This window comes from Ammospiza caudacuta, chromosome 36 (assembly GCF_027887145.1).
Source record: "Ammospiza caudacuta isolate bAmmCau1 chromosome 36, bAmmCau1.pri, whole genome shotgun sequence".
Taxonomy (NCBI): Eukaryota; Metazoa; Chordata; class Aves; order Passeriformes; family Passerellidae; genus Ammospiza; species Ammospiza caudacuta.
Genome location: NC_080628.1, coordinates 890,054 through 912,912, shown reverse-complemented (window position 1 = coordinate 912,912; position 22,859 = coordinate 890,054). Strand labels below are relative to the sequence as shown.

At 61.4% G+C, this 22,859-nt stretch overlaps 2 protein-coding genes across 2 annotated transcripts; both read right to left on the bottom strand.

Annotated features, from left to right (window-relative positions):
- Positions 1–11,847: 11,847 nt before the first annotated feature.
- On the bottom strand, positions 11,848–15,068 carry LOC131570571 (mucin-2-like). Its single transcript, XM_058822936.1, has 4 exons — positions 14,592–15,068; positions 13,584–14,147; positions 12,097–12,983; positions 11,848–12,055 (listed from the first exon to the last, which is right to left on the bottom strand). The coding sequence occupies exons 1-4, from the start codon at positions 15,066–15,068 to the stop codon at positions 11,848–11,850; spliced, it is 2,136 nt and encodes a 711-aa protein (XP_058678919.1).
- A 985-nt stretch (positions 15,069–16,053) lies between these two features.
- On the bottom strand, positions 16,054–21,081 carry LOC131570570 (mucin-2-like). The gene is made up of 5 exons (XM_058822935.1): positions 20,988–21,081; positions 20,328–20,755; positions 18,534–19,466; positions 16,355–18,197; positions 16,054–16,301 (listed from the first exon to the last, which is right to left on the bottom strand). Exons 1-5 carry the CDS (start codon positions 21,079–21,081, stop codon positions 16,054–16,056), a joined length of 3,546 nt encoding a protein of 1,181 aa, XP_058678918.1.
- Positions 21,082–22,859: the final 1,778 nt, after the last annotated feature.

Sequence of the window (22,859 nt, the reverse complement as noted above, 5' to 3'; positions counted from 1 at the left end):
GGGGTGACGGCCACGCGTCCCCTCCCAACCAGGGGAGGGGGGTTTTGGGGTGGGGAGGGGGTTTTGGGGTGTCCCCGGTGGGGTCCCTGGTGGGATTTGGGGTGTTTGGGTTGCGTTGGGTTGGGTTGGGTTGGGTTGAGTTATTTTGGGGTTTCCTCCCAGCCAGGGGAGGGGGCTTTGAGGTGGGGACGGGGTTTTGGGGTGTCCCCAAGGGGGTCCCGGTGGGATTTGGGGTGTTTGGGGTGGGGTTTGTTGGGTGGTGTCACCTTCCTGGGATGTCCCCAGTGTGTCCCAGTATGTCCCAGTTCATTCTGGGTGCCACCTCCTCCTCGGGGTGTCCCAGTCTGTCCCAGTACTTCCCAGTTTGTCCTGGGTGCCACCTCCTCCCAGTCCCTCCCAGTCCCTCCCAGTATCTCCCAGTATCTCCCAGTCCCTCCCAGTCACCTGGCACCCCCCCCACCCACCCCCAAAAACGAAGGAATTCGCACCAATTAAACCAAGCAATCAATTGTTTATTATCAACACCTCGATTAATCACTATAAATAAATACGGGGGGAGGGGCAGGAAAAGGGGGCGGGGCTCCTCCCCCTCCCCCACCCCAAAAGGGATTTTTGGGGGGGGCTTCAACCCCCCCCGGGGACCCTCCAGGCTCTGCCCGGGGGGAGTTGGGGCTTCATCACCCCAAATAAATAAATATTGAGGGGTTCCCTCCCCCAAACCCCACAGAAATCCCCAAAATCCCAAAAATTCCCCCAAAATTCCCCCAAAAATCCCCAAAAATCCCCCCAAAATCCCCCAAAAACCCCAACCCCGAGGGTCTCGCCCGGCTCCTGACGCGTCCCGCGCGCCGGAGCAAACTGGGAGATACTGGGAGCTACTGGGAGATACTGGGAGCTGGTCCCATGTGGGTTTGGGGGTCCCCTCATTGGGGTTTGGGGGTCTCCTGGTCCAGGTCAATGTCCCCTCACTTGGGTTGGGGTCTCCAGGTCCAGGTTGGGGTCTCCTGGTCCAAGTTGAGATCCTCTCACTTGGGTTGGGGTCTCCAGGTCCATGTTGGGGTCCCCTCATTGGGGTTTGGGGGTCTCCTGGTCCATGTTGGGGTCTCCTGGTCCATGTTGGGGTCTCCTGGTCCAGGTCAATGTCCTCTCATTTGGGTTGGGGTCTCCCGGTCCAGGTTGGGGTCTCCTGGTCCAAGTTGAGATCCTCTCACTTGGGTTGGGGTCTCCTGGTCCATGTTGGGGTCTCCTCATTGGGGTTGGGGTCTCCTGGTCCATGTTGGGGTCTCCTGGTCCAGGTCAATGTCCTCCCATTTGGGTTGGGGTCTCCTGGTCCAGGTCAGGGTCCCCTCATTTGGGTTGGGGTCTCCAGGTCCAGGTTGGGGTCTCCTGGTCCAAGTTGAGATCCTCTCACTTGGGTTGGGGTCTCCAGGTCCATGTTGGGGTCCCCTCATTGGGGTTTGGGGGTCTCCTGGTCCATGTTGGGGTCTCCTGGTCCATGTTGGGGTCTCCTGGTCCATGTTGGGGTCTCCTCATTGGGGTTGGGGTCTCCTGGTCCATGTTGGGGTCTCCTGGTCCAGGTCAATGTCCCCTCACTTGGGTTGGGGTCTCCAGGTCCAGGTTGGGGTCTCCTGGTCCAAGTTGAGATCCTCTCACTTGGGTTGGGGTCTCCTGGTCCATGTTGGGGTCTCCTCATTGGGGTTGGGGTCTCCTGGTCCATGTTGGGGTCTCCTGGTCCAGGTCAATGTCCTCTCATTTGGGTTGGGGTCTCCAGGTCCATGTTGGGGTCCCCTCATTGGGGTTTGGGGGTCTCCTGGTCCATGTTGGGGTCTCCTCATTGGGGTTGGGGTCTCCTGGTTGGGGCTGGAGTCTCCTGGTCCATGTTGGGGTCTCCTGGCCCAGGTCAATGTCCTCCCATTTGGGTTGGGGTCTCCTGGTCCAGGTCAGGGTCCCCTCATTTGGGTTGGGGTCTCCAGGTCCAGGTTGGGGTCTCCTCATTGGGGTTTGGGGGTCTCCTGGTCCATGTTGGGGTCTCCTGGTCCATGTTGGGGTCTCCTGGTCCAGGTCAATGTCCTCTCATTTGGGTTGGGGTCTCCCGGTCCAGGTTGGGGTCTCCTGGTCCAAGTTGAGATCCTCTCACTTGGGTTGGGGTCTCCTGGTCCATGTTGGGGTCTCCTCATTGGGGTTGGGGTCTCCTGGTCCATGTTGGGGTCTCCTGGTCCAGGTCAATGTCCTCTCATTTGGGTTGGGGTCTCCCGGTCCAAGTCAAGGTCCCCTCACTTGGGTTGGGGTCTCCTGGTCCAGGTCGAGGTCCCCTCATCGAGGTTGATGTCTCCTCATTGGGGTCCATGTCCCCTCACTGGGTTTGGGGTCCCCTCGTTGGGGTTGGGGTCTCCTGGTCCAGGCTGGGGTCTCCTGGTCCAGATCAATGTCCCCTCATCGAGGTCGATGTCCCCTCATTTGGGTCGGGGTCTCCTGGTCCAGGTCGATGTCCCCTCAATGGTCTCGATGTCCCCTCAATGGTCTCGATGTCCCCTCAATGGTCTCGATGTCCCCTCTTTGGGGTCGGGGTCTCCTCGTGGCGCTCCAGGGGGTCCCACGGTGGGGGGGTCAAAGGTCAGGGGTGACCCTCGGCCTCGGGGTCCTCAGCTGGGGGGAGGGGACAGAGTGAGACGGGGGTCCTGGCAGGGGATTTGGGGTCTCTTTAAGGTCCTGGAAGGGGATTTAAGATCATTTTTGGGTCCTAGAAGGGATGTGGGGTCCTTTTAGGGTCCTGGCAGGGGATTTGGGGTCTCTTTAAGGTCCTGGAAGGGGTTTGGGGTCTCTTTTGGGTCCTGGCAGGGGATTTGGGGGTCCCTTTGGGGTCCTGGAAGGGGATTTGGGGGTCCCTTTGGGGTCCTGGAAGTGGATTTAGGGTCATTTTAGGGTCCTGGAAGGGGATTTAAGATCATTTTTGGGTCCTAGAAGGGATGTGGGGTCCTTTTAGGGTCCTGGCAGGGGATGTGGGGTCCCTTTATGGTCCCGGAAGGGATGTGGGGTCCCTTTAGGGTCCTGGCAGGGGTGCGCGTACCTGCAGGAAGGGATCCACCCTCTCCAAGGACGGTCTGAAGGCGGGGGAACCCCCCAAACCCCCCTGGGGGGGTCCCGGGGGTCTCCTCCAGGTCTCGGGGTCCTCGAATTGGGTCTGGGGGCGGCGGGGGGGGGCGGCGACCCCCGGGTTGGGGATGACGGAGCCGCGCGGGGGGGGCCAGGAGAAATCGTCCAGCTCGTACCAAGAGCCCCCCAAATAGGGGGGGAGGTCACTGGGGGAGGGGAAAGGGGGGGTGAGAATTGGGAGACCCCTCCCCAAAATCCCCAAATTGGGAGATACCACCCCGAAACTGGGAATCCAAACTGGGAGACCCCTCCCCAAAATCCCCAAATTGGGAGATACCACCCCGAAACTGGGAATCCAAACTGGGAGACCCCTCCCCAAAATCCCCAAATTGGGAGATACCACCCCAAACTGGGAATCCAAACTGGGAGACCCCTCCCCAGTCAGAACCCAAACTGGGAACCTCATCCCAAATGGGAACCCAAACTGGGAGAACCCCCCCCCCCCCCCAAACTGGGAACCCAAACTGGGAGACCCCTGCCCCAAAACCCAAACTGGGAGACACCTCCTAAATGAGGAACCCAAACTGGGAGCCCCATCCCAAACTGGGAGCCCAAACTGGGAACTGACCCCTAAACTGGAGGAACCCAAACTGGGAGCCCCACCCCAAACTGGGATCCCAAACTGGGAGCCCCCTGCCCCAAAACCCAAACTGGGAGCCCCCTCCCCAGTCAGAACCCAAACTGGGAACCCCCCCCCCCCCCCAAACTGGGAACCCAAACTGGGAGAACCCCCCCAAACTGGGGACACAAACCGGGAACTGACCCCTAAACTGGGAGAACCCAAACTGGGACCCCCCCCCAAACCAGAACCCCAAACTGGGAGCCCCCTGCCCCAAAACCCAAAACTGGGAGAACCCAAACTGGAAGACCCCTCCCAAATGAGGAACCCAAACTGGGAGAACCCAAACTGGGAGCCCCTTCTCAAGGCAGAACCCCAACTGGGAGCCCCCCCCCCAAACTGGGAACCCAAACTGGGACCCCCCCTCCCAAACTGGGAACCCAAACTGGGACCCCCCCTCCCAAACTGGGAACCCAAACTGGGAGCCCCCTCCCAAATGGGAACCCAAACTGAAAGAACCCCCCCAAAATGGAAACCCAAACTGGGACCCCCCTCCCCAGTCAGAACCCAAACTGGGAACCCCCCCAAAACTGGGAACCCAAACTGGAAGACCCCTCCCAAATGAGGAACCCAAACTGGGAGAACCCAAACTGGGAGCCCCTTCTCAAGGCAGAACCCCAACTGGGAGCCCCCCCCCCCCAAACTGGGAACCCAAACTGGGACCCCCCCTCCCAAACTGGGAACCCAAACTGGGACCCCCCCTCCCAAACTGGGAACCCAAACTGGGACCCCCCCCCCCCCCAAAAACTGGGAGAACCCAAACTGGGAGCCCCCCCCCCAAACTGGGAACCCAGATTTGGACCCCTCCCCAAACTGGGAGCCCCCCCCCCAAACTGGGACCCCCCGCCCATTGGGCACCTGCGGTAGCTGTGGCGGCGGCGGCGGCGGAGCAGCGCGGCGATGAGGATGAGGCAGGTGAGGAAGAGCAGCGCCACGGCCACGCCCAGCCCGGTGCCCACCTTGCTGACCCGGCCCGAGCACTGCGGGCCCGCGTACCAGAACAGCTCCCGGTCCGGGCAGCTGCCGAGGGGACACCAGCGTTGGACCTCGTGGTGGGCTTTGGGACCTCCCAATGGGTGGTGGGACCCCGTGGTGGGCTTTGGAACCTCATGGTGGACATTGGAACCCTCCCAATGGGTGGTGGGACCCCATGGTGGGCTTTGGGACCTCCCAATGGGTGGTGGGACCCCATGGTGGGCTTTGGGACCTCCCAATGGGTGGTGGGACCCCATGGTGGGCTTTGGAACCTCATGGTGGACATTGGAACCCTCCCAATGGGTGGTGGGATCCCATGGTGGGCTTTGGAACCCTCCCAATGGGTGGTGGGACCCCATGGTGGGCTTTGGAACCCTCCCAATGGGTGGTGGGACCCCATGGTGGGCTTTGGAACCTCCCAATGGGTGGTGGGACCCCATGGTGGGCTTTGGAACCTCATGGTGGACATTGGAACCCTCCCAACGGGTGGTGGGACCCCATGGTGGGCTTTGGAACCTCATGGTGGACATTGGAACCCTCCCAACGGGTGGTGGGATCCCATGGTGGGCTTTGGGACCTCCCAATGGGTGGTGGGACCCCATGGTGGGCTTTGGAACCCTCCCAATGGGTGGTGGGACCCCATCACAGACATTGGAACCTCATGGTGGACATTGGGACCTCATGGTGGACATTGGGAACCCCCCAATGGGTGGTGGGACCCCATCACGGACATTGGAACCTCATGGTGGACATTGGGACCTCATGGTGGACATTGGAACCCTCCCAATGGGTGGTGGGACCCCATCATGGACATTGGGACCTCATGGTGGACATTAGGAATGGGTGTTGGGACCCCGTGCACCAGAACAGCTCCCGGTCCGGGCAGCTGCGGAGGGGACACCAGGGTTGGGACCTCATGGTGGGCGTTGAGATCTCCCTCAAGGGTGTTGGGACCTCATGGTGGACATTGGAACCCAATCATGGACATTGGGAACCCCTCAGTGGACATTGGGACCTCATGGTGGACATTGGGAACCCCCTAATGGGTGTTGGGACCCCGTGTACCAGAACAGGTCCTGGTCCGGGCAGCTGCGGAGGGGACAACCATGGTGGGCGTTGGGACCTCGTGGTGGGCTTTGGGACCCCATGGTGGATGTTGGGACCCCTCAATGGGTGTTGGGATCACCCAATGGGTGGTGGGACACCATGGTGGACATTGGAACCCCATGGTGGACATTGGAACCCCATGGTGGACATTGGGACCTCATGGTGGACGTTGGGACCCCATCATGGACATTGGGAACCTCCAATGGGAGTTGGGACCCCCTCAATGGGTGTTGGGACCCCATGGTGGACATTGTGACCCCATGGTGGGTTCTAGGATCCCATGGTGGCCCTTGTGACCCCTTGGTGGACATTGAGACGCCATGACAGGTGCTAGGACCCCTTGGTGGGATCTGGGACCCCTTGGTTGACATTGTGACCCCCATGGCAGGTTCTAGGACCCCTTGGTGGGTTCTAGGACCCCATGGTGGACATCATGAACCCATGGTGAGTTCTAGGACCCCGTGGTGGGATCTAGGACAGGTTCTAGGACCCCTTGGTGGACATTGAGACCCCGTGGTGGGATCTGGGACCCCTTGGTGGGATCTGGGACCCCTTTGGTGGGATCTGGGACCCCTTGGTGGTATCTGGGACCCCTTGGTGGTATCTGGGACCCCTTGGTGGGATCTGGGACCCCTTGGTGGGATCTGGGACCCCTTGGTGGACATTGTGACCCCCATGGCAGGTTCTAGGACCCCTTGGTGGGATCTAGGACCCCATGGTGGACATCATGAACCCATGGTGAGTTCTAGGACCCCGTGGTGGGATCTAGGACAGGTTCTAGGACCCCTTGGTGGACATTGAGACCCCGTGGTGGGATCTGGGACCCCTTGGTGGGATCTGGGACCCCTTTGGTGGGATCTGGGACCCCTTGGTGGTATCTGGGACCCCTTGGTGGGATCTGGGACCCCTTTGGTGGGATCTGGGACCCCTTGGTGGTATCTGGGACCCCTTGGTGGGATCTGGGACCCCGTGGTGGGATCTGGGACCCCGTGGTGGTATCTGGGACCCCTTTGGTGGGATCTGGGACCCCTTGGTGGGATCTGGGACCCCGTGGTGGTATCTGGGACCCCTTTGGTGGGATCTGGGACCCCTTGGTGGGATCTGGGACCCCGTGGTGGTATCTGGGACCCCTTGGTGGGATCTGGGACCCCTTTGGTGGGATCTGGGACCCCTTGGTGGTATCTGGGACCCCTTGGTGGGATCTGGGACCCCGTGGTGGTATCTGGGACCCCTTTGGTGGGATCTGGGACCCCTTGGTGGGATCTGGGACCCCTTTGGTGGGATCTGGGACCCCTTGGTGGGATCTGGGACCCCTTGGTGGGATCTGGGACCCCGTGGTGGTATCTGGGACCCCTTTGGTGGGATCTGGGACCCCTTTGGTGGGATCTGGGACCCCTTGGTGGGATCTGGGACCCCGTGGTGGGATCTGGGACCCCTTGGTGGCACTCACAAGCACTGCGGTCCCTGCAGGGTGACCTGGCAGCGGCCGTGGTGGCACTCCAGGCTCTGGGGCCGGTTGGGCGTGCAGGAGGTGACGCAGTGCAGGACCCCCGAGGTCACCACCGGCCAGAAGAAGTCACCGTAGCCCGGGGGGGCTCGCTGGTGGCACAGCTCTGCACGGAGGGGACAACGAGGGGACATTGAGGGTGGGCGAGGGACAGGAGATGGTGGATGGGTGAGGGACAGGAGATGGTGGATGGGTGAGGGACAGGAGATGGTGGATGGGTGAGGGACAGGAGATGGTGGGTGAGGGACAGGAGATGGTGGATGGGTGAGGGACAGGAGATGGTGGGTGAGGGACAGGAGATGGTGGGTGAGGGACAGGAGATGGATGGGTGAGGGACAGGAGATGGTGGGTGAGGGACAGGAGATGGTGGGTGAGGGACAGGAGATGGTGGGCGAGGGACAGGAGATGGTGGGTGAGGGACAGGAGATGGTGGGTGAGGGACAGGAGATGGTGGATGGGTGAGGGACAGGAGATGGTGGGTGAGGGACAGGAGATGGTGGGTGAGGGACAGGAGATGGTGGGTGAGGGACAGGAGATGGTGGGTGAGGGACAGGAGATGGTGGATGGGTGAGGGACAGGAGATGGTGGATGGGTGAGGGACAGGAGATGGTGGATGGGTGAGGGACAGGAGATGGTGGGTGAGGGACAGGAGATGGTGGGTGAGGGACAGGAGATGGTGGATGGGCGAGGGACAGGAGATGGTGGGCGAGGGACAGGAGATGGATGGGTGAGGGACAGGAGATGGTGGATGGGTGAGGGACAGGAGATGGTGGATGGGTGAGGGACAGGAGATGGTGGGTGAGGGACAGGAGATGGTGGGTGAGGGACAGGAGATGGTGGATGGGTGAGGGACAGGAGATGGTGGGTGAGGGACAGGAGATGGTGGATGGGCGAGGGACAGGAGATGGTGGGTGAGGGACAGGAGATGGTGGGTGAGGGACAGGAGATGGTGGGTGAGGGACAGGAGATGGTGGGTGAGGGACAGGAGATGGTGGGTGAGGGACAGGAGATGGATGGGTGAGGGACAGGAGATGGTGGGTGAGGGACAGGAGATGGTGGGTGAGGGACAGGAGATGGTGGGTGAGGGACAGGAGATGGATGGGTGAGGGACAGGAGATGGTGGATGGGTGAGGGACAGGAGATGGATGGGTGAGGGACAGGAGACATTGGATGGTCAGGAGGGTCCATAGGGTGGTCAGAAGACTCCATGAGATGGTCAGAGGGTGGTGGGTGAGGGACAGGAGATAGTGGGTGGACAGAGGGTGGTGGGGTGGTCAGAAGGTCCATGGGATGGTCAGAAGGTCCATGGGATGGTCAGAAGGTCCATGGGGTGGTCAGGAGGGTCCATAGGGTGGTCAGAGGATGGTGGGGTGGTCAGGAGGGGACAATGGGGAGGTCAGAAGGTCCATGGGGTGGTCAGAAGGTCCATGGGGTGGTCAGGAAGGTCCATGGGGTGGTCAGAAGGGTCCATGGCGTGGTCAGAAGGTCCATGGGATGGTCAGGAGGGTCCATAGGGTGGTCAGGAGGGTCCATAGGGTGGTCAGGAGGGGACAATGGGGTGGTCAGGAAGGTCCATGGGGTGCCCAAGCTCTCCACGCCATGCTCACCATCCAGGTCCATCACCTCCCTCATGGCGCTGACCACGGGGTTGTCCCTCAGCACCAGGCACAGCACGGCTGCGGTGGCAGGAGAAGACATCAGGGACCCCCACCCTTGGATGGACCCCAGTTGGAGGTCCAGGGGAGGTCCCACAAGGGGTCCAGGAGGATCTGGGGGGGCTTTAGGAGGTCACCCACAGGTGTTGTGCTGGCACTCGCCCTGGCCGGCCGCCACCTCCCGCAGGTTCTCCACCATCTCCTCCGTGGTCACCTGGAACTCCTCGGTGGTGTTGCTCTTCTGGGCCATGGTGAAGAACACCTGGTGTCCCACCACGACGCTGCCGGACCTTCGGGAGGAGGACACAGGAGGTCACAAGGGGGGTTCTGAGGACGTCCCACCCCACCCCAACCTTGAGGGTGGTCAGGGACCTCCTTACTTGAGGCTGGTGATCTTCACGCCTTCATAACCAGCGATGGTCCCATAGATCTTCTTGATCTGCAAGAAGGACAGAAGGTCACCTTTGTGGTCACCTCTGTGGTCACCTTGGTGGCCGTGGTGGGACGCCGTGGTCGCCCCAGGTCCTCACCTCCTGCCGGAAGTGGTTCTGGAAGGACAGGAAGGTCTCGGAGTTGGGCTCCTGGAGGTCCTCGGTGTAGTTGAAGTTGGTGAGGGTCACCTCCATGTCCACGGCGGCCATGATGGTCCCAGGGAACGCTGGAGGAGCCATGGGGAGAAGTGGGGTTGGTGGGGTGGGATGGGGTCTGCAGGACCCCCATGGAGACCAGGACCTCCAAGAATGTCCAGGAACCCCAAGGAGAGCAGGACCTCCAGGGCAGTCAGGACCTTCAGGATGTCCAGGAACCCCCAGGATGTCCAGGAACCCCATGGAGACCAGGAACCCCATGGAGAGCAGGACCTCCAGGGTGTCCAGGAACTCCAAGGTGCCCAGAACCTCCAAGAAGACCAGAACCTCCAAGGTGCCCAGAACCCCTGAGACATCCAGAACCTCCAAGAAGACCAGGCCCCCCAGGAAGACCAAGACCACCAAGAAGACCAAGACTCCCAAAGTGCTGAGGAACCCCAAGAAGACCCCCAAGAACATCAAAACCTCCAAGGTGCCCAGAACCACCAAGATGAACAGAACCCCCAAAACCACCAGGACCACCAAGACCAAGATCTCCAAGGTGCCCAGAACCTCCAAGAACACCAAGACCCCCAAGGTGACCAAAACCACCAGAACCACCAAAAACACCAGAACCCCTGAGATGTCCAGAACCTCCAAGAAGACCAGAACCACCAAAACCACCAGGACCACCAAGAAGACCAAGATCTCCAAGGCGCCCAGAACCTCCAAGAAGACCAGAACCACCTAGGTGCCCAGAACCACCAAGAAGACCAGAACCCCCAAAACCACCAAAACCACCAGGACCACCAAGAAGACCAAGATCTCCAAGGTGCCCAGAACCTCCAAGAAGACCAGAACCCCCAAAACCACCAGGACCACCAAGAAGACCAAGATCTCCAAGGTGCCCAGAACCTCCAAGAAGACCAGCAGAACCCCCAAGGTGCTGAGGAACCCCAAGAAGACCCAAGCCCACCAAGGTGCCCAGAACCTCCAAGAAGCCCAGGAGCTCCAAGGTGCCCAGAACCTCCAAGAAGACCAGAACCCCCCAAACCACCAGGACCACCAAGAAGACCAAGATCTCCAAGGTGCCCAGAACCTCCAAGAGAACCAGAACCCCCAAAGTGCTGAGGAACCCCAAGAAGACCCCCAAGAACATCAAAACCTCCAAGGTGCCCAGAACCTCCAAGAAGACCAGAACCCCCAAAACCACCAGGACCACCAAGAAGACCAAGATCTCCAAGGTGCCCAGAACCTCCAAGAAGACCAGAACCACCAAGGTGCTGAGGAACCCCAAGAAGACCAAGCCCACCAAGAAGACCCAAGCCCACCAAGAAGACCCAAGCCCACCAAGAAGCCCAGGAGCTCCAAGGTGCCCAGGAGCTCCAAGGTACCCAGGCCCCCATCCCAGGTCCCCCAGGTGCGAGGTGGCCCCACCACTCACGCAGGTTGGTGTCCACGGTGTCGGTGGAGAACTCGCAGCGGGGTCCGGCGTAGGACGGCGAGCAGAGACAACCGGTGGCGCTGGGTGTCCCCCCGTTCTCACACAGCCCTGGTGGGACACCATGGGGACATCAGGGACAACCCCGGGGACACCTCCTGGACAAGGTGGGTGGAGCTCACCTGGTGGAGGACTCACCTGGTGGAGGAGGAGCTGTGGTGGAGGTGGTGGAGGTCAGCACGGTGGCTGTCCATGAGGTCGTGGTGGGCCCTGGGAAGGTCGTGGAGGTTCCTGAAGTGGTTGTGGTGGTCCATGAGGAGGTTGTTGTGGGCCCTGAGGTCGTGGTGGTCTCTGGGGTGGCCGTGGTTGTCCCTGAGGTGGTTGTGGTGGGCCCTGAGGAGGTTGTGGAGGTCCCTGAGGAGGTTGTGGAGGTCCCTGAGGTGGTTGTGGAGGCACCTGAGGTGGTCGAGGTGGTCCACGAGGTGGTCGGGGTGGTCCACGAGGTGGTTGTGGTGGGCCCTGAGGTCGTCGTGGGTGTCCTTGAGGTGGTCGTGGTGGTCTCTGATGTGGCCGTGGAGGTCCCTGGGGTGGTCGTGGTGGTCTCTGGGACAGTTGTGGTGGTCTTAGAGGTGGTCATGGTGGTCCATGAGGTGGTGGTGGGCTCTGGGAAGGTTGTGGAGGTCACGGGGGTGGTTGGGGTGGTCACTGGGCTGGGCGTGGAGGTTCCTGAGGTCGTGGTGGTCTCTGGTGTGGTTGTGGTGGATCCTGAGGTGGTTCTGGTGGTCTCTGGGGTGGTTGAGGTGGTCACTGAGGTCGTGGTGGGCTTAGGGGTGGTCGTGGTGGGCACTGGGAAGGTTGTGGAGGTCACTGAGGAGGTCGTGGTGGTCTTTGGGGTGGCTGTGGCTGTCCCTGATGTGGTCGTGGATGTCCCTGAGGTCGTGGTGGTCTCTGCTGTGGTCGTGGAGGTCTCTGTGGTGGTCATGGTGGTCCCTGACATGGTTGTGGAGGTCCATGAGGTGGTCGTGGTGATCTCTGGGGTGGTCATGGAGGTCACTGAGGAGGTTGTGGTGGACCCTGAGGAGGTGGTGGTGGTCATTGGGAAGGTCATGGTGGTCATGGTGGTCCCTGAGGTGGTCTTCGGGGTCTCTGGTGTGGCTGTGGAGGCCCCTGAGGTCGTGGTGGGCTCTGGGAAGGTCGTGGAGGTCCCTGAGGTGGCCATGGTGGTCTCTGAGGAGGTGGTGGAGCTCCCCGAGATGGTTGTGGAGGTCCCCGAGGTGGTTGTGGTTGTCTCTGAGGTCGTGGTGGTCTCTGGGGTGGTCGTGGAGGTCTCTGTGTTGGTCAGAGTGGTCCCTGAGGTGGTTGAGGTGGTCCACGAGGTGGATGTGGAGGTCACCGGGATGGTCGTGGTTGTCCCTGAGGTGGTTGCGGTGGATGCTGAGGTGGTCATGGAGGACACTGAGGAGGTGGTGGTGGTCCGTGCGGTGGCTGGGGTGGTCACTGAGGCCGTGGTGGTCTCTGGGAAAGCCGTGGAAGTCCCTGAGGTGGTCGTGGTGGAGCCTGAGGAGGTGGTGGGGGTCTCTGGGGTGGTCGTGGGTGTCCCCGTGTTGGTCGTGGTGGTCTCCGAGGAGGTTGTGGTGGACCCCGAGGTTGTGGAGGTCCCCGAGGTGGTGGTGGAGATCTCTGGTGTGGTCATGGTGGTCCCTGAGGTCGTGGTGGTCTCTGGGAAGGTCGTGGAGGTCCCTGTGGTGGTCGTGGAGGTCATTGAGGTCATGGTGGTCCTTGAGGTGGTCGTGGTGGTCTCTGATGTGACCGTGGAGGTTCCTGAGGTCATGGTGGGCTCTGGGAAGGTTGTGGTGGGCCATGAGGTGGTCGTGGAGGACCCTGAGGAGGTGGTGGAGGTCACTGGTGTGGTCGTGGGTGTCCCTGAGGTGGTTGTGGTGGGCCCTGAGGTCGTGGTGGGCTCTGGGAAGGTCGTGGAGGTCCCTGAGGTGGCCATGGTGGTCTCTGAGGAGGTGGCGGAGCTCCCTGAGATGGTTGTGGAGGTCCCTGAGGTCGTGGTGGTCCCTGGTGTGGTCGTGGAGGACCCTGAGGAGGTCGTGGTGGTCTCTGGGGTGGTTGGGGTGGTCACTGAGGTGGATGTGGAGGTAATTGAGGCGGCCGTGGTGGTCTTAGGGGTGGTCATGGAGGTCCCTGTGGTGGTGGTGGTGGTGGTGGTGGTCACTGGGGTGGTTGGGGTGATCTTAGGGGTGGTCATGGTGGAACCTGAGGAGGTCGTGGTGGTCCCTGAGGCTGTGATTGTCTCTGAGGTGGTCGTGGTGGTCTCTGGGGTGGTCGTGGAGGACCCTGAGGAGCTGGTGGTGGTCTCTGGGGTGGCCGCAGAGGTCCCTGAGGTGGTGGAGGTTGTCCAGGAGGTGGTTGGGGAGGTCCCCAAGGTGGTGATGGAGATCTCTGGTGTGGCCGTGGATGTCACTGGGGTGGTCGTTGTGGTCTCTGTGTTGGGCATGGTGGACCCTGAGAAGGTTGTGGAGGTCCCCGAGGTGGTTGTGGAGGTCTCTGAGGCCGTGGTGGTCTCTGGGAAAGTTGTGGAAGTCCCTGAGGTGGTGGTGAAGGTCCCTGAGGTGGTCATGGTGCTCTTAGGGGTGGTTGTGGTGGATCCTGAGGTGGTGGTGGTGGCCTCTGGGATGGTTGTAGTGGTCACTGAGATCGTGGAGGTCCCTGAGGTGGTCGTGGTGGGCTCTGAGGTGGTCATGGTGGTCTTGGGGGTGGTCATGGAGGACCCCGAGGTCGTGGTGGTCTCTGGGGAAGTCGTGAAGGTCCCTGTGTTGGTCGTGCTGGAGCCTGAGGAGGTGGTGGTGGTCCCAGAGGTGGTTGAGGTGGTCCAGGAGGTGGATGTGGAGGTCTCTGAGGTCGTGGTGGTCCCGGAGGTGGTCGTGGTGGTCTCTGTGTTGGTCATGGTGGTCCCTGAGGAGGTGGTGGAGGTCACTGGGGTGGTCGTGGAGATCTCTGGGTTGGTCGTGGTGGTCTCTGTGTTGGTCACGGTGGACCCTGAGGTGGTTGTGGAGGTCACTGGAGCGGTCGTGGTGGCCCCTGAGGAGTTTGTGGAGGTCGCTGAGGTCGTGGTGGTCTCTGGGAAAGTCGTGGTGGTCCCCGAGGTTGCGGTGGGCTCCGGTGTGGCCGTGGAGGTCCCTGAGGAGGTGGTGGTGGTCCTTGGGGTGGTTGTGGTGGGCACAGGTGAGGTCATGGAGGTAACTGGGGTGGTCGTGGAGGTGTCTGGAGCAGTTGTGGTGGTCCCCGAGGTCGTGGCGGTCTTAGGGGTGGTCATGGTGGGCTCTGGGAAGGTCGTGGAGGTCGCTGAGGAGGTCGTGGTGGGCTCTGGTGTGGTCATGGAGGTCCATGAAGTGGTGGTGGTCTCTGTGTTGGTCGTGGTGGTCCCTGGGGTTGTGGTGGTCACTGGGAGGGTTGTGGAGGTCTCCGGGGTGGTCGTGGTGGTCCCTGGTGCGGATGTCGTGGTCACTGGAGAGGTTGTGGAGGTCACTGAGATGGTCGTGGTGGTCTCTGGAGGGGTCGCGGTAGATGCTGAGGAGGTCGTGGAGATCTCTGAGGTGGTCGTGATGGTCTCTGAGGTGGTCATGGTGGACCCTGGAAGGGTTGTGGTGGTCACTGGGGTGGTTGTGGAGATCCCTGTGGTGGCTGTTGTAGCCTCTGAGTTGGTCGTGGTGGAGCCTGAGGAGGTGGTGGTGGTCTCTGAGGTGGCCACAGAGGTCCCTGAGGTGGTTGAGGAGCTCACCGGAGTGGTCGTGGTGGACCCTGAGACCGTGGTGGTCTCCGGGGTGGTCGTGGTGGTCCCTGGTGCGGATGTCGTGGTCACTGGAGAAGTTGTGGAGGTCACTGAGATGGTCGTGGTGGTCTCTGGAGGGGTCGTGGTGGTCTCTGGAGGGGTCGTGGAGGTCCCTGAGGTCACGGTGGCCTCTGGGGTGGTGGTGGAGGTCACTGGTGTGCTCGTGGGCGTCCCTGAGGTGGTCGTGGTGGTCTCTGTGTTGGTCATGGTGGTCCCTGAGGAGGTGGTGGTGGTCACTGGGGTGGTCGTGGTGGTTGTAAAGGTCGTAAAGGTCTCTGAGGAGGTTGGTGTCATCACTGGGGTGGTCGTGGTGGTCACTGGGGTGGTCACGGTGGTCCCTGAGGAGGTTGTGGAGGTCTCTGGAGGGGTTGTGGAGGTCTCTGAGGTCGTGGTGGGCTCTGGGAAGGTGGTGGTGGTTGCTGGCGTGGTCATGGGTGTCCCTGAGGTGGTCGTGGAGGTCCCTGAGGTTGTGGAGGTCTCTGGGGTGGTCGTGGTGGCCCCTGATGCGGATGTCGTGGTCACTGGAGAGGTTGTGGAGGTGCCTGAGATCGTGGTGGTCACTGGAGAGGTTGTGAATGTCACTGGGGTGGTCGTGGTGGCCTCTGGGGTGGTGGTGGTGGTCCCTGAGGTGGTGGTGGAGGTCTCTGAGGAAGTTGGTGTCATCTCTGGGGTGCTTGCGGAGGACCCTGTGGTGGTCGTGGTGGTCACTGGGGTGGTTGGAGTGGCCTCTGAGGAGGTGGTGGTGGTCTCTGAGGTGGCCACAGAGGTCCCTGAGGTGGTTGAGGTGCTCACCGGAGTGGTCGTGGTGGACCCTGAGAAGGTCGTGGAGGTCTCTGGGGTGGTCGTGGTGGTCGTGGAGATCATGGTGGTCCCTGACGTGGTCGTGGAGGTTGCTGGGGTGGTTGTGGAGATCTCGGGGTTGGTCATTGTGGTTCTTGATGTGGTCATGGTGGTCCCTGAGGTGGTTGTGGAGGTCTCTGAGGTCGTGGTGGGCTCTGCAGAAGTCGTGGAGGTCTCTGAGGAGCTCCCTGAGGTGGTCGTGGTGGACCCTGATGAGGTCGTGGTGGTCGTAGGAGTGGTCGTGGAGGTCTCTGGAGGGGTCGTGGATGTCCCTGAGGTCGTGGTGTGCTCTGGGGTGGTGGTGGTGAGCACTGAGGTGGTTGTGGTGGTCCATGAGGTGGTTGCGGTGGTCTTAGGAGTGGTCGTGGTGGACCCTGAGGAGGTGGTGGTGGTCTCTGTGTTGGTCGTGGTGGTCCCTGAGGTTGTGGTGGTCACTGGGAGGGTTGTGGAGGTCACCGGGGTGGTCGTGGTGGTCCCTGATGCGGATGTCGTGGTCACTGGAGAGGTTGTGGAGGTCACTGGGGAGGTCATCGAGGTCCCTGTGGTGGTCGTGGTGGTCGCCGGGGTGGTCGTGGAGGTCTCTGAAGTGGTCATGGAGGTCTCTGAGGAGACTGGTGTCACCTCTGGGGTGGTTGTGCTGGCCCCGTCATTGCCGGTGGTCCCCGAGGTGGTCATGGAGATCCCTGTGGTGGTTGTGGAGGTCTCTGAGGTGGTTGTGGTGGTCACTGGAATGGTCGTGGTGGTCCCTGACGAGGTTGGGGTGGTCTCTGGAGGGGTCGTGGGTGTCCCTGAGGTCTTGGTGGTCTCTGGGGTGGTTGTGGTGGTCAGTGAGGTCATGGTGATCCCTGACGTGGTCGTGGAGGTCTCTGTGATGGTCGTGGTGGTCTCTGAGGAGGTGGTGGTGGTCTCTGGGGTGGCCACAGAGGTCCCTGTGGTGGATGAAGTGGTCCAGGAGGTGGTTGGGGAGGTCCCTGAGGAGGTTGCGGTGGTCTCTGGGATGGTTGTAGTGGTCACTGAGGTCGTGGAGATCTCTGGGGTGGTCGTGGTGGTCTTAGGAGTGGTCGTGGAGGACCCTGAGGAGGTTGTGGAGGTCTCTGGAGGGGTCGTGGTGGTCCCTGAGGTCGTGGTGGCCTCTGGGGTGGTTGTGGTGAGCACTGAGGTGGTCGTGGGTGTCCCTGAGGTCTTGGTGGTCTCTGGGGTGGTTGTGGTGGTCACTGGAGAGGTGGTGGAGGTCCCTGAGGAGGTCGTGGTGGTCTCTGGCATGGTCGTGGAGGTCCCTGTGGTGGTCGTGGTGGTCCCTGAGGTGGTTGCGGTGGTCTTAGGAGTGGTCGTGGTGGACCCTGGGGTGGTCGTGGAGGCCCCTGAGGTCATGGTGGACCCTGATGTGGTTGTGGTGATCTCTGTGTTGGTCGTGGTGGTTCCTGATGTGGTCGTGGTGGCGTCTGAATTGGTTGGTGTCATCTCTGGTGGGGTTGTGGAGGACCTCGAGGTGGTTGTACTGGTCACTGGTGTGGTCGTGGAGGTCTCTGAGGAGGTTGGTGTCATCTCTGGGGTGGTCGTGGAGGGTGCTGTGATGGTCGAGGTGGTCACTGGGGTGGTCGTGGAGATTTCTGAGGTGGTCGCGGTGGTCACTGGAGTGGTCGCTGAAGTCGTGGAGGTCTCTGAGGGGGTCGTGGACGATCCTGAGGTGGTTGTGGAGGTCCCTGGGGTGGTCGTGGTGGTTTCTGAGGAGATCGGGGTGGTCTCCGTGGTGCTCAGGGAGGTCTCTGTGGTGGGTGGAGTGGCCTCTGGTGAGGTCGTGGAGGACCTTGAGGTGGTTGTAATGGTCACTGTGGTGGTCGTGGGGGTCTCTGAGGAGGTTGTGGACGACCCTGTGGTGGTCAGGGTGGTCCCTGTTGTGGTGGAGATGGTCTCAGGTGTGGTCACTGAGGTCGTGGTGGTCACTGGGGTGGTCGTGGAGGTCCCTGTGGTGGGCGTGGTGGTCACTGGGGTGGTTGTCGGGGTCTCTGGGGTGGTGGTGGAGGTCTCTGAGGAGGTTGGGATGGTCCCTGGTGTGGTTGTGGAGATTTCTGTGCTGGTCGTGGTGGGCACTGGGGTGGTCGTGGACGATCCTGTGGTGGTGGAGATGGTCTCAGGTGTGGTCACTGAGGTCGTGGTGGTCACTGGGGTGGTCGTGGAGGTCCCTGTGGTGGGCACGATGGTCACTGTTGTGGTCGTGGGTGTCCCTGAGGTGGTCATGGAGGTCTCTGAGGTGCTTGGGGTGGTCTCTGTGGCAATCGTGGTGGTCACAGGGGTGGTCGTGGAGGTCTCTGAGGAGGTTGGTGTCATCTCTGGGGTGGTCGTGGAGGACCCTGTGATGGCCGGGGTGGTTCCTGTGGTGGTCCAGATGGTCTTAGGGGTGGTTGTGGACGATTCTGAGGTGGTCGTGGTGGTCCCTGGGGTGGTCGTGGAGGACCTTGAGGTGGTTGCAATGGTATCTGGGGTGGTCGTGGAGATCTCTGAGGAGGTCGGGGTGGTCACTGGTGTGGTCATGGAGGTCTCTGAGCTGCTTGTGGTGGGCCCTGATGTGGTCGTGGAGGAACCTGGGGTGGTCGTGGAGGTCTCTGAGTTGGTTGGTGTCATCACTGGGGTGGTGGTGGAGGTCACTGGGGTGGTCATGGTTGTCTTAGGAGTGGTCACTGAAGTCGTGGTGGACCCTGAGGAGGTCGTAGAGGTCTCTGGGAAGGTCGGGGTGGTCACTGGGGTGGTCGTGGACGACCCTGTGATGGTCGGGATGGTCCCTGTGGTGGTCCAGATGGTCTCTGGTGTGGTCACTGAAGTCATGGTGGTCACTGAGGTGGTCGTGGAGGTCTCTGAGGTGCTTGGGGTGGTCTCTGTGGTGGTCGTGGTGGTCCCTGGGGTGGTCGTGGTGGACCCTGAGAAGGTTGTGGAGGTCACTGCGGTGGTTGTGGAGGTATCTGTGATCATCGTGGAGCTCTCTGAGGTGGACAGTGTGGTCTCTGTGGTGCTCAGGGAGGTCCCTGTGGTGGGTGGAGTGGCCTCTGTGATGGTCGTGGTGGTCTCTGGGGTGGTCGTGGACGATCCTGAGGTGGTCGTGGCGGTCACCGGAGTGGTCACTGAAGTCGTGGTGGTCACTGAGGAGGTTGTGATGGTCTCTGGTGCAGTCGGGGTGGGCCCGGAGGTGGTCGTGGTGGTCACTGGGGTGGTGGTGGAGATTTCTGTGTTGGTCGTGGTGGGCCCTGAGGTGGTCGTGGAGGTCCCTGAGGAGGTTGGAGAGGTCCCTGAGCTGGTCGAGGTGGTCTTAGGGGTGGTCGTGGTGGTCACTGAGATCACGGTGGTCACTGGGGTGGTCGTGGAGATCCCTGTGCTGGTCGTGGAGCTTCCTGAGGTGGACAGGGTGGGCCCTGTGATGGTCGTGGTGGTCTCTGAGGTGGTTGTGGGAGACCCCCAGGTGGTTGTGAGGGTCTCTGTGTTGGTCGTGGAGCTCCCTGAGGTGGTCGTGGAGAACCCTGAGGAGGTGGTGGTGGTCCATGAGGTGGTTGTGGAGCTCTCTGAGGTGGATGGAGTGGCCTCTGGGGTGGTCGTGGAGGTCCCTGTTGTGGGCATGGTGGTCGTAGGGGTGGTCGTGGTGGTCACTGGTGTGGTCGTGGGTGTCCCTGAGGTGGTCGTGGAGGTCCCTGTGCTGGTCAGGGTGGTCGTGGTGGTCACTGAAGTCGTGGAGGTCCCTGAGGTGCTTGGGGTGGTCACTGTTGTGGTCGTGGAGGTCTCTGTGTTGGTTGGTGTCACCTCTGGGGTGGGCGTGGTGGTCACTGAGATGGTGGAGGTCTCTGTGCTGGTCGTGGAGGACCTTGGGATGGTGGTGGAGGTCGCTGGGGTGGTCGTGGAGGACCCTGTGATAGTCGGGGCGGTCCCTGTGGTGGTCGAGATGGTCTTAGGGGTGGTCGTGGACGATCCTGATGTGGTTGTGGTGGCCTTAGGAGTGGTCGCTGAAGTCGTGGTGGTCCCTGGGGTGGTGGTGGAGGTCTCTGAGGAGGTCGGGGTGGTCACTGAGGTGGTTGTGGAGATTTCTGTGTTGGTCGTGGAGGTCCCTGTGGTGGGCACGGTGGTCACTGTTGTGGTGATGGGTGCCCGTGAGGTGGTCGTGAAGGTCACTGGGGTGGTCGTGGACGACCCTGAGGTGGTCGTGGTGGCCTTAGGAGTGGTCACTGAAGTCGTGGTGGTCACTGAGGAGGAGGTGATGGTCTCTGGTGCAGTGGTGGAGGTCCTTGAGGTGGTTGAGGTGGTCCCTGTGGTGGGCATGGTGGGCCCTGTGATGGTCGTGGAGGTCTCTGTGTTGGTTGGTGTCATCTCTGGGGTGGTCATGGTGGTCACTGAGGTGGTGGAGGTCTCTGTGCTGGTCGTGGAGGACCTTGGGGTGGTGGTGGAGATTTCTGTGTTGGTCGTGGTGGGCCCTGAGGTGGTCGTGGAGGTCCCTGAGGAGGTTGGAGAGGTCCCTGAGCTGGTCGAGGTGGTCTTAGGGGTGGTCGTGGTGGTCTCTGAGATCATGGTGGTCACTGGGGTGGTCGTGGAGCTTCCTGAGGTGGACAGGGTGGTCCCTGGGATGGACGTGGAGGTCTCTGAGGTGGCTGTGGGAGACCCCGAGGTGGTCGTGGAGGTCTCTGGGACGGTTGTGGAGGTTACTGAGGTGGTTGGTGTCACCTCTGTGATGGTCGGGATGGTTCCTGAGGTCGTTGTGGTGGTCACTGGTGTGGTCGTGGGTGTCCCTGACATGGTCATGGAGGACCCTGAGGAGGGGGTGGTAACCTCTGGGGTGGTCGTGGTGGTCACTGAGATGGTGGAGGTGGTCTCTGGGGTGGTCGTGGTGGTCCCTGTGATGTCCATGGTGGTCTCTGGGGTGGTCGTGGTGGTCCCTGTGATGTCCATGGTGGTCTCTGAGGTGGTCGTGGTGGTCCCTGTGATGTCCATGGTGGTCTCTGAGGTGGTCGTGGTGGTCCCTGTGATGTCCAGGAGCTCCCTGGAGCTCCCCTGGGCTCTGGTTGTCCCCACGAGGGCGGCTGCAGGAGAAGGTCCAGGGTGAGCAGAGACCCCCAAAACCCTCCCAGGGAGAGGAGACCCCGACCTTCCTCATCCTCCTCCTCCTCCTCCTCTTCTTTCCTCCCTTTGACCCATCCAACGTCCCCCCATCTCCTCCACCTTCCTTCATCTTCACCCTCCTCTTCCTCCTCCTTCTCCAAGACCTTCATCCAAGGTTTCTTCTCCACTCCCAACCTTCTCCATCATCCTCACCTTCCTCCTCCTCCAAGACCTTCATCTCCTGTTGGTGTCCTTCATCCCCTCCCTCCTCTTCACCTTCCTCCTCACCTTCACCACCTCCCTTCATCTTCCTCTTCCTCCCTGACCTTCATCCCGCCCTCGGCACTGCCCAGCCCAACCTCCCCTCGTTGTCTCCACCTTCCTCCTCCTCCTCCTCTTCCTCCTTCCCCTTCGGCCTCTCCCCATCGTCTCCACCTTTCACCTCTTCCTCTTCCTCCTCGTCCTCCTCTTCCTCCTCCTCGTCCTCCTCTTCCTCCTCCACGACCTTCAGATCTGAACCCCTCAAACCTCCCCAGTTCCTCCTGCTCTTCATCATCACCCTCCTCTTCTTCATCCTCCTCTTCCTCCTCCAAGCCCTTTAGATCGTGGACCCCTCCAAGCCCAACTCCTCCTCTTCTTCTTCATCCCCTTCACCTTCCTCCTCCTCCTCCTCCTCCTCCTCCAAGCCCTTCAGATCTGAACCCCTCAAACCTCTCGCACCCCGATTCCTCCTCCTCTTCCTCATCCTCTTCTTCTTCATCTCCCTTTTCTTCATCCTCCTCCTCATCTTCATCCTCCTCTTCATCCTCATCCCCCTGTCCACCCAACCTGACCCTACCATCCTCCTCCTCCTCATCTTCATCCTCTTCCTCCTCTTCTTTACCCTCTTCATCCTCCTCTTCTTCATCCTCCTCCTCCTCACCCTCCTCCTCCTCCTCCTCATCCCCCTGTCCCCTCCAAACTGTCCCTACCATCCTCCTCCTCCTCCTCTTCTTCATCCTCCTCCTCCTCCTCCAAGACCTTCAGATCTGAACCTTTCAAGCTTCTCCCACCCCGATTCCTCCTCCTCTTCTTCATCCTCTTCATCCTCTTCTTCATCTTCCTCCTCCTCCTCTCCTTCACCCTCTTCATCCTCTTCTTCATCTTCCTCCTCCTCCTCTCCTTCACCCTCCTCCTCCTCACCCTCTCCCCTCCAAGACCTTCATCCCCCCGTCCCCACCATCCTCCTCCTCCTCCTCTTCCTCCCCGGTGTCCCCCTGTCCATCCTCACCTGTGATGGCGCAGGTGACCACCACCAGGTGAGGGCCACCAGGAGCCTCCCAATGTCCCTTCCTGATGTCCCCCTGTGTCCCTCTGTCCCTCCTCACAAGTCAGGGCCACCAGGACTGTCCCAATGTCCCCTCCCAATGTCCCCCTGTCCATCCTCACCTGTGATGGCGCAGGTGAGCACCACCAGGTGACCACCACCAGGTGACCACCACCAGGTGACCACCACCAGGTGAGGACCATCAGGACCCTCCCAATGTCCCTCCCCCTGTCCCCTCTCGATGTCCCCTCCCGATGTCCCCCTGTCCATCCTCACCAGGTGACCACCACCAGGTGAGGGCCACCAGGAGCCTCCCAATGTCCCTTCCCTGATGTCCCCGTGTCCCTCTGTCCATCCTCACCTGTGGTGTCCCCCTGTCCCTGCTCACCTGGGATGGCGCAGCTCAGGGCCACCAGCACCGTCCCTCGTGTCCCCCTGTCCCCTCCTGATTTCCCGCTGTCCCCGTGTCCCCCTGTCCATCCTCACCTGTGATGGCCACCAGGTGAGGGCCACCAGGACCCTCCCAATGTCCCCCTGTCCCCCTCACCTGTGATGGCGCAAGTGAGGAACCACCAGGTGACCACCAGCAGGTGACCACCTGCAGGACTGTCCCATGTCCCCTCCCGCTGTCCCCCTGTCCCCTCCCAATGTCCCTGCTCACCTGCGATGGCGCAGCTCAGGGCCACCAGCACCGTCCCTCGTGTCCCCTCCCAATGTCCCTCGTGTCCCCCTGTCCCCTCCTGATGTCCCCCTGTCCCCCTCACCTGTGATGGCGCAAG

Bases quoted from the DNA above. Each gene is read 5' to 3' on its own strand.
- LOC131570571 (XM_058822936.1), bottom strand. From the start codon at position 15,068: ATGACCAACACAGAGACCACCACGACCACCTCAGGGACGCCCACGAGC. The intron at 14,148-14,591 runs GCGACCCCTCCA...ACTTTCCCAGAG, and splicing joins CGACCTCCTCAGCATCTACC to ACCACCACGACCTCAGCGAC. The intron at 12,056-12,096 runs GTCCACCACAAC...TGACCACCCCAG, and splicing joins ACCACCACCACCTCCTCAGG to AGATCACCACGACCACCTCA.
- LOC131570570 (XM_058822935.1), bottom strand. From the start codon at position 21,081: ATGAAGGGAGGTGGTGAAGGTGAGGAGGAAGGTGAAGAGGAGGGAGGG. The intron at 19,467-20,327 runs GCCACCTCAGAG...ACCAACACAGAG, and splicing joins CCACCTCGGGGTCTCCCACA to ACCTCCACGACCACAACAGT. The intron at 18,198-18,533 runs GTGACCACCATG...ACCTCCTCAGAG, and splicing joins AGACCTCCACGACCACCTCA to ATCTCCACGACCACCCCAGA.